The sequence below is a fragment of the Eleutherodactylus coqui genome, chromosome 3 (genome assembly GCF_035609145.1).
Source record: "Eleutherodactylus coqui strain aEleCoq1 chromosome 3, aEleCoq1.hap1, whole genome shotgun sequence".
NCBI classification, from domain to species: domain Eukaryota; kingdom Metazoa; phylum Chordata; class Amphibia; order Anura; family Eleutherodactylidae; genus Eleutherodactylus; species Eleutherodactylus coqui.
The window spans coordinates 120,470,218-120,485,049 of record NC_089839.1 but is presented as its reverse complement, the minus strand read 5'-3'; the positions used below and the strand labels follow the sequence as shown (position 1 = coordinate 120,485,049).

General features: G+C 43.9%; 2 protein-coding genes across 2 annotated transcripts in view; one reads left to right on the top strand and one right to left on the bottom strand.

Annotated features, from left to right (window-relative positions):
• Window positions 1-9,417, top strand: part of LOC136619668 (uncharacterized) — a 159,061-nt gene extending 149,644 nt beyond the window's left edge. Inside the window, exons 2-3 of the mRNA XM_066594433.1 lie at window positions 6,853-8,184; window positions 8,893-9,417. Of these exons, the coding sequence (XP_066450530.1) occupies window positions 7,018-8,184; window positions 8,893-9,417 (1,692 nt within the window). The 5' untranslated portion in view covers window positions 6,853-7,017. The remainder of the gene's footprint in view (window positions 1-6,852; window positions 8,185-8,892) is intronic.
• Window positions 1-14,832, bottom strand: part of LOC136619813 (protein unc-93 homolog A-like) — a 208,049-nt gene that overhangs the window by 147,199 nt on the left and 46,018 nt on the right. The window contains exon 7 of the mRNA XM_066594558.1: window positions 12,681-12,812. Within this exon, the coding sequence (XP_066450655.1) occupies window positions 12,681-12,812 (132 nt within the window). The remainder of the gene's footprint in view (window positions 1-12,680; window positions 12,813-14,832) is intronic.

Sequence of the window (14,832 nt, the reverse complement as noted above, 5' to 3'; positions counted from 1 at the left end):
AAAGAGACTCACCGCTCTATGCGGCATCATGTGATTTTACCCATGCCGCTGGATGTGACCCTCTAGCAGTGACGTGATGACACCACGCCTCTTATAGTCTATGCATACCTCCTCTCCTTTCCTCCACGTGACTTCGGTCACGTGATGTGACGTCCTTCCGTTCGGACGTCAGTACGTTTTATGCGGCACCATGTGACTTTACCTATGCCGCTGGATGTGACCCTTTAGCAGTGACGTAGTGACACCACGCCTCTTATTTTGTAACCAAGGTTACAAAACGTTTATATTCACGCCTCTTCTGTTAAGCGCTACGGTATTCCCTCCTGACCCTGGGCTACACATGACCCTATGGACGTCATTGAACGGCGCCGCGCTACCATGCGGACACCGTTCAATATGACTTAATCTACTTGCATTATATAAATAGTAGCAAGAAAATACCATCACTATGGGGATATGATATCATATTAAGCACACTATATTAACTATTTAAAAGCTATGTTGATTAGAGGGGAGTGACAGGGCAGATCATTCCCCTTCCCTTTCTCCTCCCCTTCCTCTCCTTACTAAGTGTATGTCTGCTATAAATAGAGACCACTTGCCACTTGTCCTTTATGCTTGAAAAAGGCTTAGCACAAGCCGAAACGCGTCACAGCATTACCAACCTGTTTTATATGTAATAAATTGACCTACAAGGAATACGCCTGTTTCACTTGGAGTTTCTGCTCTCTTGGATATTAGGGGTGCCAGGAGTCCAGGCACCCCACAACAAGTAAGATTTTCACATACACTAATAGAGTTTGACGGAGCGCATTAGTGAGTTTTTTCCTTTGTCTTGATTAACCCTGTGTTGTGATTCTTTAAATTATCTGGTTATGATACCTGTCATGTCCATGCAGCACAAGAGCACAGTGCTCAGCACAGGCACAGGGTGATGTTCACACTGAATGCAAGAATTATACACCACACAATACAGGACAGTGAGCACTACTCCAGGAAGATGGAGAAAACTTCTCCATTACCAAACAAGGAGGTGAGGAGCCCCTGCCTGCAAGCAGAATTATTGTCCTGATAAGGACAGCCCCGCTGTCTTCTTCTGAGCCCTGACTATCCCTATAGGAACCCCTGGAGAGATGTACTGACACCGCAATGCAAAACTTAATTCCAATGCAAGTTAATTCCAACCTGTCCTCTAGAGAACTGAATAAACAGCAAGTAGGAGAGGGAGGGGTATGAATATAAAGCTCTCCACACCTGCTGATAGGAAGAGCAACTAGAGAACCACACCCCTAACCCTCTACGTTTCCTAGGTATGACTAATAGTCAGTATGCAACCATGCAGCATACAGAGAGATAGCAACAAGCAATCTCTGCACAATGTGCATTAACCCTTGTCCTGCATAGAAACAGGGTGACAGGTCTGACCCTGCGTTGCGGCCACCTTACCACAATACTGTCATGACCGACAAGCTGTGACAATATCTTTACCTAATTTATAACACAGGGTAAACTCATACCAAGGCACCTTTTTGCATGCTCTCCCAAATGACTTTAACACAACTCTCACCATGCATTCAAGGAAAAAAGTAAAGACTTCAAGATAGAAACAGGAATTAGGCAACCCCTTGACAGACACATGACAGACAGTAAAACTGACCATCTAACAGGTAACCAAAGAGATGGAAACAATCAGTATTTATTAGCAGAATACAAAAAATAGAATCAACGACTTATGCGGTCAAATGAAACACAATCCACTGTCACAATATTTTTGTCAATCCAAAAACCCTTTGGGTGGAAAAGGTGATGAATTAAACAAAATTTACTGTGCTCTTTCTTTAGATGCACATCACACATGCAAATTAGAGAAGCGCAAAGAATCAAAAGGACTAAGTTACTCCTCCTTGGACACATTGGTACATGCAGCCTCAGGAAGATCCTTCACTGATTTCAAATTTTTTGAAAAAATGGGGAGCTGTGGATAGTTGTTCTATGACTTATATGCATGGATTTTTCTTAGGGAGCATTGTTTTCTCAGCCTGCATCTTAAAAAGCCAGTGCACACCAAGTTTTTAAATTCTCAGTTTACCCAGATGCTTCCTGAGTTTTTCGAGGCACCCTCCCACACTGGAGGGTACCTGAGCAATAGGTTCTTTGTGTTCCAAATGAAGGTGTTCCAGTATTCTGTTTTTCACCCTGCTTGTCCCAGCTTTCCCAAACTCTAGTTGTCCCAACCTTGGCCCGATTTGTGATCACATTCTTGCTCTGCAAAAACCACCTGGTACAGCTATCAAGCGGTCACTGCTGTTAGAGATATAGTTTGGTTCATAGACATTGGTTCACTCTGCAGACGCCTTTAAGGCCTTCAGTGAAGAACACACTGCCCTGGACATGAACCATGTACTGACTTAGCAAGTCACGTACACTCGTAATCTGTACAAAGAATGTTCGTGCACAAATTATTTTTAAAATGGTATCAGGATGCGTTAAGAATTGCCCAGTGTGTAGGGGTTATCCTTTAATTGTTTGTTTCACCAGCATCTGCAAATTCCAATATGCTTACGGCAAATGTGATATTTTGAGCTTGGGAAAGTTATTTCTTTGCCAATAATGTATACACCCATATGTCTTACCTATATCTTATTTGAATACTCCTTCCCCTATCTATATATTAATGACACTTTTCCTGTCTTCTCAATAAAACTAGGGTGCCTGGCTCGCCAGGCTCTCACTGCCATTAACTACATTCGGATGTTGTGTCTGAGTTCTGGTTAAGGGTTAAGTCACTGGTGACACTTATACTTTATTTTACCTGATCTAGGTGTATTTCTTTAACTTCTCTAACAGTTGGAGGCCCCAGAGAGATGCTATATCTTTACACTTTTTACTGAACATGAAGCAGCCGCCTACTTCTCTTGGACGAAGCAGTACCCCGGGGCAAGAGATTTCTCTTGACTTCTCCTTGGAGAGGGGGGCCGGCTGCGGTGTCAGTGCCAGGTGTACAGCTTCAGCATTTGTGAACTTGCTCCCTATCAGGTAAAATACTTTGATGTTTGTATGTTTTTCTCCCTTTACGTCTTGTCCCTTTCATGTACTCTGCTGCTTTTATGTTCATACTTTAACTCCTTCTGTACTACATGTTGGTTCTATAATTTCCTGTACCATTGTTTCCCTGCTCTATCCCTGCGTTACTATGTTACACTGATCTGTATATACGTTATGCCTAATGTTACTCAACACCCCTGTGATACTCCTCTAAAGTGGGTGGATGCATATTGTGAAGAAGGTTGCTTTCTTGCATTTTGCCTAATTCTTCTGATGTCATTGTGGATTGTCTATATTGGCTACAAAAATCATAGAGCTGGCTTCCTTCCTCGCATTTGGTTCTTTTGATATATGTATGGTTTGTGATTTTTGCATTTGTACTGCAGTTTTAACTCGAGACTCTCCTCAGAGTCTTTTTGTGTTATCCCATGTGCGTCACTATATTTCTTCTCGTTGTTCCTACTATCTGCATCATCGGTTGTATCTTGAAATTCTATGCCATGCGGTTCCTATTTTGAATAGCAACTGGCAGCTTGTGGACTAGTATAGTCAGTAATTGGTGGTATATTCCTCGTTGGATTGATGATCTTGAATGTCCTAATACTTTTGACGCTTCTGCTGGGGATTCCGGCATTAACGCATAGTTTTGCTCATTTGCTCATACTAACTGTTTTGTTGATTCACACTTGCCTTGCCCACGGTTTCACTACGACTCTACGGCTCTTTGGCTACCGATAGAGTGTAGGTATATGTAACTGGGCTCTGGGATAGCTGTCCACTGACAGTTGCGTGACACAAGGATTGCACATAGCTGGACATCCAAAGACGGGACTGGCTCTCCCCGATTGGTTGCTATGGGTGTGATACTTACCAAACTCAATAAGATGTCCAAGTACAAGCCAACGATTGTTGATTTGGTAAGGGTCACGTTTGGGAAGGCTGCAGTGAAAAATGCTGCTACCATACTGCGCAAGGCTGGCATGCCAAAAACTGGCTGCCTTGACTTACAGGCATGGCGCGATTTTGCTCTGAAAGAAGCACTGTGGATTGCTGATCGTGATTTTGGTTCTCAAGTTCAGGCATGGGTTGATGCGTCTTTGAAATTTGATCCCCTTATAATACACCGCTATTTCCTGTGAAAAAGAAGTGTCTCCCAGGACAGCCGCAGGCATACCGGATGGTACATGACTTGCGGGAAATCAATAAATTGATGATTATAGATTCACCGTTAGTCCAAAATCCCCACACAATTCTTAATCAGATCCCCCCTACGGCAGTGTTTTTTAGCATCTTAGATCTTGCGAACGCGTATTTTAGCGTATGTATTGACGCAGAATCCCAACTGCTGTTAGCTTTCACTCATGAAGGCAGACAGTTGTGCTGGACCAGACTACCGCAAGGAGGGGCAACATCCCCCTCAGAGTTCTCTCAAGCATTAGCCTATGTGCTGTCTTCCTGGCATCCGGAAGACCAAGACACACAGCTGCTGCAATATGTTGATGATCTGATGCTGTGTACAACAACCAGAAGTATTTGTCTAATTGAAACCCGATCCCTTCTGCTGTTTCTGACTGCTGAAGGGTGCAAGGTCTCAAGGGACAAGTTGCAGATTGCACAAACAAAGGTGGTGTTCCTAGGACACTGTATCTCGGCACAAAAGAAGCATATCACTGATGACAGGAAAGCCGCCATAGCGCAGGCACCCCAGCCTGCAAGTGCACGGGCACTACGGGCCTTTCTGGGATTGGTGAGTTACTGCCGGGAATGGGTCCCCAGTGCATCAAGCCTGATGCAACCACTATTTGATGTGCTGATCACTTGCAACAAGGGACAACCCTTCCAACTAACGCCTGAAGCACAGGAAGGGTTTCAGAAATTGAAAACTGCGATTGTCTCAGCTCCTGCTTTGGGACTACCAAACTATGACTTGCCGTTTAATCTGTTTTGTCATGAAATTGAAGGACATGCAAAAGGTGTCCTTACCCAGCAACATGGAACTAAACAAAGACCCATAGGGTATCACTCTGTGAGATTGGATGTGATTGTGAGAGGAGCACCTTCCTGCATCAGAGCCATTGCTGCCTGCGCTGTTCTCAAAGAAAAAGTTGCAGACATGGTGCTGGAGCACCCCCTGGTGGTACAAGTACCACACGCAGTGCAGGAAGTGTCACAAGTGACAACCAAGCATCTGTCAATGGCAAGGCTCACCAAGTATGAGGTAGCTCTCCCCACTCCTCCCAACCTCACAATTAAAAGATGCACTGCTTTGAATCCTGCTACACTTTTACCAGATGTAGGGGAAAAGAATGACAATGATGATGACATCCCCGCACATGACTGCATTGAATTGATGCATACTGAGACTAAACCACTTGACAATGTCAGCGAGACTCCCATTCCAAATGCTGACCTGGAATTGTTTGTAGATGGATCCCGGTTCTACCAAGACAGTAAACCACATACAGGGTATGCTATAGTGTCCCAACATGAAGTGCTGAAGGGAGAATCCCTGCCTCCCTCCATGTCAGCACAAGAGGCGGAACTGACTGCACTCACTGAGGCGTGTTCAATGGCAGAGCATCGTGTAGCCAACATATACACAGACAGTCAATACTGTTTTGGCATATGTCATGACTACTTACCCTTATGGCGGGCCAGAAACTTTACCTCTTCCTCCGGGAAACCCGTTAAGAACGCCCCACTGGTAGCGCAGTTGTTGAGAGCTCTGGAGCTGCCTAAGAAGGTAGGTATCATTAAGGTTAGAGCGCATACCAAGGAGAGATCGCCTGAGGCCCTAGGAAATCACCGAGCTGACCTGGCAGCCAAAGCTGCAGCCCTTCTGCCTTTGCCCAACCACTTATAGTGTTTGGCAACAGATACTGCCTTGGGAAAGGTGGATATGGGTCTGCTGCTGAAGCTCCAGAACCAAGCCTCAGACCGCGAAAAGGAGGAGTGGGCCAGACACCCTGGGTCCCCAGGAGGGGATGGACTGTGGAAGGTGGGAGCCCGAACCTGCTTGCCAAGGGTCTTGCACCCCATGATGTGTGCTCTCTCTCACGGGCCCACCCACCAATCCAAGGAAGCAATGGTGAATTTAGTTAGTCAGCATTGGGTAGCACCGGGGTTCCATCACTCTGCCACCAGGTTCACGCAAGGTTGTGTTATCTGTGCCTGCCATAACGCCGGGAAAACTGTTAAAGTCCCTCGTAAATGCACTCCAAAGCCATTGTATCCTTTTCAGAGATTGCAGATTGATTTCATTCAGCTCCCCAAGGTTGGGACCTATGAATATATCCTGGTGTGCGTGGACGTTTTCTCGAACTGGATTGAAGCGTGGCCCTGCAGTCGGGCTAACGCAAAGACTGTCGCGAAAAAATTACTCTCTGAGGAAGTGTGCAGATATGGTGTTCCAGAGGTAATAGAAAGTGACAAAGGTACACATTTCACATCAGAAGTATGCCAAGAGGTAACCAAGGCGTTAGGGATCGAACAGGCATTCCACACTCCATACCACCCTCGAAGTAGTGGTAAGGTGGAACGCCTGAATGGTACCCTTAAGACAAAAATTGCTAAGGCTTCAGCAGAAACTGGGCGACCCTGGACAGAGTGTCTGCCCATAGCCTTATACTCAATCCGTACAACACCCAACAAGCAGACTGGCCTTAGTCCCTATGAAATACTCTTTGGGGCTCCACCCAAAACTGGTCTGTATTTTCCACAACAACTGCAAATGCTACACTCAGATTTGACTTCTTATGTGGGATCCTTACAAAAGACATTACAGCAGATTCATAAACGTGTTTTCAGTTCCATTCCAGATCCATCCTCACTCTCAGGAACTCATCAGCTGCAACCAGGGGATTGGGTAACCATACGTAAGCACGTAAGGAGGGCGTTGGAGCCTCACTTTGAAGGTCCTTATCAGGTCCAATTGACTACTCCCACCTCTGTGAAGGTTCAAGGGAAGGAGACATGGATACATGCTTCCCACTGCAAGCTGTTCGCAGGCTACCAGGATTAAACAAAAGGAAGTATTCAGTCATACTTTGTTACTTATGTGCACTGATTACACTGGTTTTTAATCAGGATGTTTTAGATACAAGTTGTAACAACAAGTTTATCAAGTATCATAGGATTGTGTCTAGAGTGAAAAATCTTTCAGATTGTTGGGTATGTACACATTCTCCTGTCTCAGCTAAGGCAATGCCATATTTTGCATCCCCTTTGACTGAGCAGGAATTGTTGACTTCTGTTTGTTGGGATCCCCCTCTTATCTCCCTCCCTGAAGAACAAAAGAGAACAGTGATTGCTTTACCTGTTACAGGATGGACAAAACATCCTTGGTGGCAGGTAAATTTAACATCTAGGATCAATACATTTTTTGAATTAAAAGATGAAGGTTCCGGATGGCACAATAAGCCACTTCAAATGTTAGAAATGGGCAATATACCTATAGATAAGCTGCAGATCAGTTTCTCCATGCTAGATAAAGTAAAAATAGTACAATCTAGAGTTGTATCAGGAGTAAATGTGGTGCAGAGGAGACCCTCTGTCCTTCTCCGGGAACTGCATAACACATCATGGCAGTTTGCGGAGAGGTTCCCAGATAGTGACCCTACTCAATGTAAAGATCTTCAGGGGTACTATAAGGAGGGGGGAGAAGTGCGTGGGCCTAGACAGACTACAGATAGCGAGCAGCCGGTAGTACAAGAGCATGGTGACGGTGAACAACCAAGGTGTGATCTTAAATCCTATTATGCAGTGCTTACCGGAGATAAAGCTACTTCATGGTGCCTGTTTCCTGACACAGTTCTGGTATCTTATATTGCAAGTGCTCTCATACACGGGGCACAACTTAAATTGCCTGAGGGTGTGTATGTAGTGTGCGGTAGTAAAGCTTACAGGTGGATCCCACTTGGAGCTGGAGGTACATGTACCCTAGCAAAATTGGAGCCAGCCACCTGGGTTTGGACTAGTGATGAATTTTCCGATCAGCATGTTCCATCACACATGTTATATAAGCGTGCCGTCCCAGAACACAAGGTACACTTTGCACATACACATTGGGCCTGGAAGGCTGGCGCAGTTCTGGGAGGACCAATAGGTATGATGTTTAAAGGGGTTGTCTCGCGAAAGCAAGTGGGGTTAAGCACTTCTGTATGGCCATATTAATGCACTTTGTAATATACATCGTGCATTAAATATGAGCCATACAGAAGTTATTCACTTACCTTCCCTGCGCTGGCGTCCCCGTCTCCATGGCTCCGTCTAACTTCAGCGTCTAATCGCACGATTAGACGCGCTTGCGCAGAAGGGTCTTCTGCCTTCGGGTCTGTCCGGCAGCAGCGGCGTTCTGGCTCCGCCCCCTTCCACGCATCATCGCGTAGCTCCGCCCCGTCACGTGTGCCGATTCCAGCCTCCTGATTGGCTGGAATCGGCACACGTGATGGGGCGTAGCTACGCGATGACGTGTAGAAGGGGGCAGAGCCAGGACGCCGCTCGTGCCAGACCGAGCCGAAGGCAGAAGACCCATCTGCGCAAGCGCGTCTAATCGGGCGATTAGACGCTGAAGTTAGACGGAGCCATGGAGACGGGGACGCCCGCGCAGGGAAGGTAAGTGAATAACTTCTGTATGGCTCATATATAATGCACGATGTATATTACAAAGTGCATTAATATGGCCGTACAGAAGTGCTTAACCCCACTTGCTTTCGCGAGACAACCCCTTTAACTCATTAAGAAACACTCACATGATAGAGGCTTTGGGAGATGCTTTTGATAACATCACTGATACACTATTTGACATACTTGGTGTTCAAAATGAATACACTAAACAATTAATCCTAGTCACTAATCAACACAGTTGTTCTAGACTATCTCACGGCTTCACAAGGAGGACTATGCCAGATAGTAGGGCCATCTTGTTGTCATTACATAAATCCATCAGGAACATTGCAAATCACTCATGATTTGGAACAAGCACGAAAGGTGAAGGAGCTGTACCGTAAAGCTATCTCTGATGATGAGACTAAGTGGCCAGAATGGTTATCTTACCTAAATCCTGTAAATTGGTTTAAAGGCTTGGGCGGCATGATCTCTGGTGTAGTGAGCCTGTTTTTACAAGGAGTCCTGTTTATTGTGGTGTTAGCAATTATCATTAAGATTGTTGTGGTAATCATTAAGAAAATTCTGGGCACTAACTGCAAATGTTTTTCAGGAAAATCTGCTAAGAAATCACCTGGTGTATTAAAAACTGAAACTCACCTTATGACCGTGTTGACAACTGACAAGGCACCTTGCACCTTATGTGGAAAACCTACTTTGCAAAAGTTTGACAACTGCATGTACTGTGGATATGAGAGTGTGATCTAAAGGATCTCAGCCTTTGAAGGACTATACTCTTTTTGAGAGACTTATACACCTAATGGACTGTCAATCATACCACGGACATTTCATTATATGGACTTTTATTGGACTCATTTATTCTTATCTACTTGCATATAATCAACACTTTCGGATGCTGTACACCTGAAATGTGATAACCCCTTTCCTTGTGCTGTGTTTTGCAAAACAGACCTAGGGACAGTAGAGACCTGAACCAGTTGGGGGACGGGTAGAGGAGTGGGAGGAAGATCTCCTGACTTTCCTCGGTGTGGGTCTCTCTAGGCAGGGCTAGTGAGTGCAGCAAGGATAGCAGGTCTGCTTTGTTTCAAGTTCTCTAGCCTAGGAAGCATCCTTGAAACCCATTCTAAAGATAACTTAAGGAGGGAAATTGTTAGAGATATAGTTTGGTTCATAGACATTGGTTCACTCTGCAGACGCCTTTAAGGCCTTTCACCAGCATCTGCAAATTCCAATATGCTTACGGCAAATGTGATATTTTGAGCTTGGGAAAGTTATTTCTTTGCCAATAATGTATACACCCATATGTCTTACCTATATCTTATTTGAATACTCCTTCCCCTATCTATATGTTAATGACACTTTTCCTGTCTTCTCAATAAAACTAGGGTGCCTGGCTCGCCAGGCTCTCACTGCCATTAACTACATTCGGATGTCGTGTCTGAGTTCTGGTTAAGGGTTAAGTCACTGGTGACACTTATACTTTATTTTACCTGATCTAGGTGTATTTCTTTAACTTCTCTAACACTGCTATGGGACAACTTCTGGGGAAATTACTTGGGGGTTACTGCAGCAAAGACAAAATCCCTCAAAAAGAGGTTAAAGGTTGAAAATCAAGGGACCCTCTTGAGCAACCCTCAGGGGTAACACAAAACAAAATCAGTCAGTGACACAGTGGATTGTTGTGTTACAGAATGTAAATATAAATTCAATGTATATTATAATTTTTTTTCTACTAACCTAACTCTTACACTGAAATAAAATATTTTATCTGTCTTTATTTCCTGATTGTAGATTTTTTTACTCTATTCTCTGTATATGATTATGGGGCAACCATTTTGCCTGACCTGTTGTTAACAGCACTCCAGAGACTTGTTTTACAGCAAGCATATAGATTATGTGCCTCCAGCTTTGTAATAGTGGTGTTTAGAGATGAGCGAGCACCCAAATGCTCGAGTCCGCGGTATTTGAGTCGAGAGCTCTACTCGAGTACTGAACCCCATTGACTACAATGGGAGACTCGAGTATTTTTGCATGTGGGACGCCGGCTGCTGAGCTTTCTTTTTTCTCTCTCTCTCTCTCTCTCTCTCTCTCTCTCTGTCTCTGTCTCTCTCTGTCTCTCTCTTATTCATTCGGGGAGAGATTTTAAATCCCTGCCTGCTGATAGATCAGCACCACAGTGCAGGGGACAACAGGAGAAGACACGGCTGAGCCCCGGCAGCTGAAGGGAGGTGAGTATCTATTTTTTTTGTTTTATAAACCACTTTTACTTGATTTTCAGGGAAGGGCTTATATTTAAAGCCCTTCCCTGAAATCAATTGTTCGCAGCAAAATCCTCTACCGCAGCTGACATGTGTGACAGCTGTGGTAGAGAATTAAAGAATTCCTCTGCTGCATCTGCCACAGATGTGGCAGATGTAGCAGTGGGGAATTCTTTTAACTAGTGGGGGTGAAGGAAACATCTGCAGCAGATGTGTTCTTCATCCCCGCAGGGGACACAGCAATGGCGGCCAGGTAAGTAATTATTTTTTTTTTTTGCACTTTTTATTTTATTTTTTTAGGGAAGAGCTTATATGTAAAGCTCTTCCCTAAAAAACAATTCAGGTGTGCTAGTAGACCATTATATTCAATGTAGCCACCGGCAGCAGCAGCTCCATTGAAGAGAATGCCTGCATTTTTTTTTTTTTGCACTAAAATTTTTCTTTTTCAGGAAAGAGCTTATATGTAAAGCCCTTCCCTGAAAAAGAATGCAGGGAGCTGACAGACCATTGCTTTCAATAGAGCCGCCAGCAGCAGTCGCGGCTCCATTGAAAACAATACGTGCATTCCCTATGGTGCACGCATGTCCTATCTTTGCAGGCACGCACCTGCAAAGTACGGACATGTGCACACACCATTGGGAATGCATTGTTGCAAATAGAAGCGTGTTTTTGTGTGTGCGTATGTATGCACAAAAACATGCTTGTGTGAACGCACCCTAAAGGTCTAATTTCACATTATGTATCCCAACTGCATCAGATAATCCATTTCCAAAAAAAAATTGAGTAAAAAGCTATAAAAAGTTGTAATGTTCCTCAAAACTCCCCACACAGCCATATCTGCCAAACAATAAAAACATTATGGGGGTCAAAAGATGATGACACAAAGAAATTTTTTTTAAAGAAAAAAAAGTATTTTATTTTTTTAAGTATTGACATATAAAAAACCCTGTAAACTGTAAATCTAGTATCGCTGTACTCATATTGACCCATAGAATAAAGATAGCATGTTGTCATTTTACTGCACCACAAACACGGTAAAAAAGAAAAAAGTAAAAAAGAATAAATAAAATGGTTCAATTGTTTTTTTTTCCACTTTGCCCTACTTAGGCCTCATGTCCACGGGCAAATTAAGAATTAAAATCCGGAGCGTTTTTCCCGCACGCGGATCCGCGCCCCATAGGATTGCATTGACCACCTGCGGGTAGATAAATACCCGCGGATGGTCAATAAAAGTGATTTAAAAAAATTTCTGGAGCATGAAAAAAAATGGACATGCTCCATTTAGGTGCGGATCACGGGTGCGGGAGCTCATAGAGCACATAGCTCAATTGATCTCCCGCATGAAAAATAAAAGACAATTACAGTGCATCCACACTGCATCCGCAGCCCAAATCTGCGTTACAAATCCGCAGCGGATCTGATTTTCCCCGTGGACATGAGGCCTTAGAAATGTTTTTAAATGTTCCAAAACATTATATGATACATTAAATGGTGTCACTGAAAAATACAACTCGTCCCACAAAAAAACCAAATCTTCATGTAGATATGTCACCTGAAGAATCAAAAAGTTATGATTTTTTGAAAGTGGGGAAACCAGAACTGCAGAGTATGACCTAGATGCAAGCTCACCAGTGACCCTTGGTTATGAAAGGGTTAAGCAAAAAAATAAAATCACTAGTAAAAACAGTATGGAAATTAACATCACAATATATATTTTTAGCCGTTGCAATCAGCAAACTATTTTATACTTACAGCTTAGTAGTGTCTGCCACACTGCATCTGCAGCCCCCCACAGTCCAGACATTACGAAAAACACTGCAAAGTTGCCATCTGCTGGTTTCCATATCAAAAAGCCAATAATACAACCAATATTAATAGCTGCGCCTATTATTGAGAAGAATTCACATTAGATATTTACAGTAAAATTGCTAATCTACAATGTGACATTTTGTAAAAGATATCTGTTAGATGTAGTAGAAAAATACAATAATTTCTGATGCCATCGAGACAATGCACTGAAGGAATGTAAAATAGTTGGAAGAAAAAGCAAGTAAATTATCTGGAATTATGTTCTTTAGGGCTCATTCACATGAGCGATGCGTCTTTACACTGGCCGCAACATGGCCGTAAATTGCGTTAATGAAGAATAGCCGTGGTCAAGACCCGAGCTTCAGTCGCGTTTTCTCATTCATTCACATCGGCGGCTGCGGCATATTAGTAAAACTATATGCCGCAGAGCGGAAATAGCTTGATCGGCATAAATCCTTGGAACGCCTTCTAATGGATAAACAGAGGCAGCTGTAATCCTTTCACGGCGCTGGATGCAGCTAAACATCCTCCCTTTTTTTCAGCTCCCATAGGAGTCTGTCTATAGAACCTTCCAGCATATATCAGTAAACAGATAGGGCAAGACTTATCTTTTCTGGCCGTGTATAAAATCGTTTGCCGTTTTTGGTCGCTGATGTCCTAAAACTCCCAGCGCAATGATTTTACGAACTAAAAATCGCTAATCTGAATGAATACATTAGAAACCAATGCTTCCGATGGTCGCAATTTTTTATCGCGGCTAAGTTAGTTGCGTAAAAATGCTTGTGTAAATAAGGCCTGAGGGTGAAGTCACACGAACGTATATCGGCTCGGTTTTTACGCCGAGCCGATATACGTTGTCCTCGTGTGCAGGGCTGGAGGATGGAAGAGCCAGGAGCAGGAACTGAGCTCCTGCCCCCCTCTCCTCCTCCTCTCCGCCCCTCTGCCCTATTTGCAATGGGAAGAGGTGGGGCGGGGGCGGGGCTACGTTCCCCGAATTAGCCCCGCCCCCGTCCCACCTCTTCCCATTGCAAATAGTGCAGAGGGGCGGAGAGGAGGCAGAGAGGGGGGCGGGAGCTCAGTTCCTGATCCTGGCTCTTCCATCCTCCCCCCCTGCACACGAGGACAACGTATATCGGCTCGGCGTGAAAACCGAGCCGATATACGTTCGTGTGACTTCACCCTGAAGATGTTTTAGGTCGACCCAAAATCACAACCATCTGAAGCATTGGCTTCCTATGTATTCGCTCAGATGACTGATTTTTAGCTGTGTAAAAATGTCATGCCAGAAAAAAACTGCATATACGCAATCAAAATTGTCAACCGAAATCATACGCTGCTAGAAAGATAGGTCTTGCTCTATCTTTTGACCGATATACGATGGCAGCTCCAATAGACTCATATGGGAGCTGCAAAAAAAAGTTTATCAGTGTCCAACGCAGGGAAAAGCTTACAGGTGCCTCTATTTAGGCATTAGAAGTTATCCTGAGGATTTATGCCGAGCGAGGGCTTTCCAGGCAGTGGAGTATTTTTTTGCTAATAAGTCGCACCTGGCCGTGTGAATGGGCGAGAAAAAGTAATTAAGCTTGGGACTTGGGTCACATCTTTTCTTCATTCACGTGATTTTACGGCACATGGGGGTCACCGTAAAATGTATATGCTCGTGTGAAAGAGACCTTATGTACAAACAAGGTACCTATGAAACCTGCACTACAAAGCTCATCTCATTAATTGGGGAATTAACCCCTTAAGGACATGGCCTCTTTTGGCGTTGAGGACCAAACGATTTTTGGTATTTTTTCATCTCCATTTTTCAAAAGCCATAACGTTTTTATTTTTCCGTCGACGCGACCGTGTAAGGGCTTGTTTTTGCGTGGCGAACTGTAGTTTTCTATTGGTGCCATTTCTGGATACATAGACTATATTGTAAAACTTTTATTACTTTTTTTATGATCGTAGGAAGAGAAAACGCATCAATTCTGCCAAAGATTTTTTTTTTAAACGTTAATTATGCAGCATAAATGACACGAGACATTTTTTTGCTGTGGGTCTGTACGGTTACAATGATATCAAAATTCTAATTTTTTTTAGGTTTTTC